The sequence below is a fragment of the Monoraphidium neglectum genome, assembly GCF_000611645.1.
Source record: "Monoraphidium neglectum strain SAG 48.87 unplaced genomic scaffold scaffold00213, whole genome shotgun sequence".
NCBI classification, from domain to species: domain Eukaryota; kingdom Viridiplantae; phylum Chlorophyta; class Chlorophyceae; order Sphaeropleales; family Selenastraceae; genus Monoraphidium; species Monoraphidium neglectum.
Window position 1 is genome coordinate 4984 of NW_014013415.1, and position 3449 is coordinate 8432.

Below are 3449 nucleotides of genomic sequence, written 5' to 3' on the forward strand. Positions count from 1 at the left end.
CCTTGGCGCCCGTCCGCCGCAATGCCGCGTGAGCGCGGGGCTCTCGCTGGCGGCGCGTCGAACTCCGTGCAATGTAGAAAGCGGAACACGTACACGCACGTTCTGCTGACCAGACGCGGCCGCCGGAGTCTGCGCCGGCACCGCCGGCCGGATTCGATTTGTTGCTGGGTGTCTCATCCCCAGCTCGTCGGCTGGCTCGCCTGGCATGGCACTCACGCGTCGGGCCCGGGACCTACGTCGCCATCCCCGGCCGCCGCCTTGCGCGGCCGGCCTCGGCCTTTGCGCTTGGGCGCCGGGGCCTCTGCGACCGTGGTGGGGCCTGGGCCGGCCTCGGGGGCGGACCTGGCCGCCTCCGCCTTTTGCCTGGGCCGCCGCTTGGAAGGCGCGGCTTTGGGAGTTGCGGGTGCCGGCGGGGGCGCAGCTTCTGTCTCGGTCTCTGCGGCTCCTGGCGCCTCTTCTGCTTCCGCTTCTGCTCCCGTCGCCGCGGGCGCTTTGACCCGCCGGCGCGCGGCGCCGCCCTCCCCCTGCTCCGCCGCCTTGCGGCGCCGCTTCGGGGCCGCCGGCGCGACGGGCGGCTCGGCTTGCGGCTCGCCCGCGGGCTGGGGTGGCGGCGGCACCGCGGTGGCGGCCGTTGGAGGAGGCGGGGCCGCTGCTGCCTCTTGCTGCTGCTGCTGCTGCTGCTGTTGCGTCAGTGCGCCGGGGCCCGCGTCCTGGGTTCAGGCGGTGTGGGGTTGAGCAAGTCGGTCGCCCCCAGACAGGGTGTCTGGCGGTGTGCAAAGACCCCAGCACAACGCATTCAAATCGCGCGTTTCCACACGGACGATGCGGCGACACGCAAGTCAGGCCCGACGGCTGGCATCAAATTCAACTCAGATCAGATCGGATCATATCAGATCACCTGATCAGCAGCGGGCCCCGCCGCCATGAGGCCGTCCAGCCACTTGAAGAACTCATCCTCCGCCAGCGCCCGCACCCCCAGGATCTCCGCATCTGCCCTCTTGCGGCCGCCGCCCTCTCCGCAGACCAGCAGGGTGGTGCGGCTGTTGACGCCCTTCTGCACTGAGGCCCCCAGCTGTGGGAAGGGGGGAGGGCAAGATGGCAGCGCGCAGGGTCGTGAGTGCGTTTCCAGGTGTTGCAGGGTGTGCGGTGTTTGTGTATGTCGCAGGTGGTGTTGTGTGCGTGAGTGATGGTGTGTGCAGCCGACGGTCGGACGCCTCGAGCGGTTGGTGGAAAGGGCAGCGGACGCGAGGCGGGGCTTGAAGGGGCCGCGGGCAGCGCGTGGGAGTCTGCAGTGGTGGGCAGAGTGAGTTTCTGGGGTGCAGCGCAGGGGTCACGCCACCACGGAGCGTTGAGGGCGGCCGCGGGGCGCGGCGGCCGGCGTGCAGGCACGCGTGCACGGTGCTGTCGACCCCAGATTGTGCCCTGTTGGCAGAGGCATGTCTGTAGCCTGGATGCCTCATCGTGCAGCAACACCCACCCACCCTTTCACACCCACCCATCCACCCCTTTCACACACAGACATTCGACACTCAAACGAGCACGCGCACAAAGACACACACACACACATGCATATGCACACGTGGACACACACATTTCACAACACATGCACGCACACATACACACACACACACTCACGCAGGCATGCACTCAGATGCACCCGCGCACACAGCTGCCAACTCAGCCCCACCCGCACCTGACTGAGCAGCTTCTCGAGCTTTTGACGGCTGCCCCTCAGCGAGAATCTGCCTGCGCACCCAACACAGGCGGAAATTGCAGAGGCTGGTTCTCGGCAGCCAAGGAAACGGTTTACTCAATCCGCCACAACTCAGGCAACACCAGGACTGGAGCAGACCACAGATGGAAGAAGGTCCCAGGCAGGCATCGGTCCCCGCACCCGCAACAGCTGCGGAGAACCCCGCCCGCCATGGCAAGTCGAGACGCCTGACCCGGCCCCGCAAGCCTATGTAAACCCAAAGGCGGCCCCGCCCACCCGTGACAGCAATGTGCTCGTCCTTGAGCAGATCCGCCGGCGGCGCAGCCGGCGCCCCCGCACCCCCGCCCGCCTCCTCCAGCGGCACGCCGTTCGCCGCCGCTGCGCCGGTGCCAGTCCCCGCCGGCACCACTGAAACAGGCGCCCCCGGCTCGGCGCCGCCAGCGCCAGCTTCGGGACGTGCGTCCCTCATGCAGCGCAGCCCGACAGCCTCCAGCTCATTCAGGAGCTGCTTGGTGTCGGCGGATGAGAGCCAGGCCCGCAGGCTGTCGCCGGCCGCGCCGGGAACCTGCGCGGGGCGGGTGAGCGGGGCGGGGTATGGGTGGGGTGGCGGGGCTGCTGCGTCGGAAAAAGTTGCTGGTCCTGAACCTGCTGCGTGATGGTCTCCGCAGTCTCTCTCTCTTCCTGAACCCGCGGCGGCTCCTGTTGAAGTGACGCGCCGAGACCAAGACCTCAGACCAGGCCCCCACCCCCCAAGGCCAGGCCGCGGCGGACGCCCCACGCAGGGAGGGCAGCCGGGCGCCAGTCGTGTGTGATGGCTAAACGGAGCGCTTCCGCCGGCCGCCGCGGACAGGCGGGCAGCCGGCAAGCGGGGGCGCGTGCTGCCTGCACCGCTTGCCCCCTCTGCGCGCTTCGCTACTGTACGACCACGAAATGGACCATCCCATTTCACGACAGCGATACAAGGCGTATGTGTTGTGTGTGTGTGTGTGTGTGTTTGTGTGTGTGTGTGTGTGTATGTGTGTGTGTGTACTCAAAGCAATTCGATGGCGATGCCTCACCACGTGTGCGTTGTCTGCCAGGTGGCGGATGCTGCCCCACTGTTCCGCCAGGCTCTCAGCCATCTTGGGTCCCACCAGGCTGGGTGGGGGTGGGAGTGCAATGAGTGGGTGATGAGTCGATGTGGTGGAGTTTGGTGTCGCGAGTGTGGGTGACGGTGGATGGGGTGAACAGGGATGACAATTTGTGTGAGCATGCTTGTGTTGTTGTGCGCATGTGTCTGTGTAGAGGAGGAGATCAGCGGGGAGAGGTTGGGGGAAGCAAGACGGGACGAGGGGTCCTCAGTGATAGGTCAAAGGGACATGAGCGGAGCCGCCGACAGCGGGTCACGAGCTGAACGCAAAGGAACGAGCCCCGTTTCACGTCCCTGCTCAACCCCCGCCCTCCCCGTCCCCTCGCGCCCGGCCTCCATGCGCGTCGCCCGAAGCTCGATTCTGGAAACCCTGAGCCCTAGCCCCTAAACCCTGTCACAAGAAGCTACCAGGGGGTGGTGTCTCTCACGGAATGCCAAAGCCGGACAAGACGACAGCAGTTGGCAACCGCAGGCTGTTCCCCAGCGCCTGCAGGTAGGAGGCTGCCGTCTTGGGCCCCACCTTGTCCAGCGCCAGCCACTGGGCCTGGAGGGTGGGGACGTGGGGCAGAAGGTGTGTGTGTGTGTGTGCGCACGCGCGCGCGCGTG

General features: G+C 67.1%; 1 protein-coding gene across 1 annotated transcript in view; it reads right to left on the reverse strand.

The window, feature by feature from the left end:
• Window positions 1-889: 889 nt before the first annotated feature.
• The window catches only part of MNEG_1990 (NAD-dependent DNA ligase LigA), a gene marked incomplete at both ends in the record, with an annotated part of 8898 nt that continues 6338 nt past the window's right edge, over window positions 890-3449 (reverse strand). Inside the window, 5 exons of the mRNA XM_014049530.1 lie at window positions 890-1072; window positions 1694-1746; window positions 1991-2279; window positions 2773-2851; window positions 3272-3387. Coding sequence (XP_013904984.1) covers window positions 890-1072; window positions 1694-1746; window positions 1991-2279; window positions 2773-2851; window positions 3272-3387 — 720 coding nt within the window. The remainder of the gene's footprint in view (window positions 1073-1693; window positions 1747-1990; window positions 2280-2772; window positions 2852-3271; window positions 3388-3449) is intronic.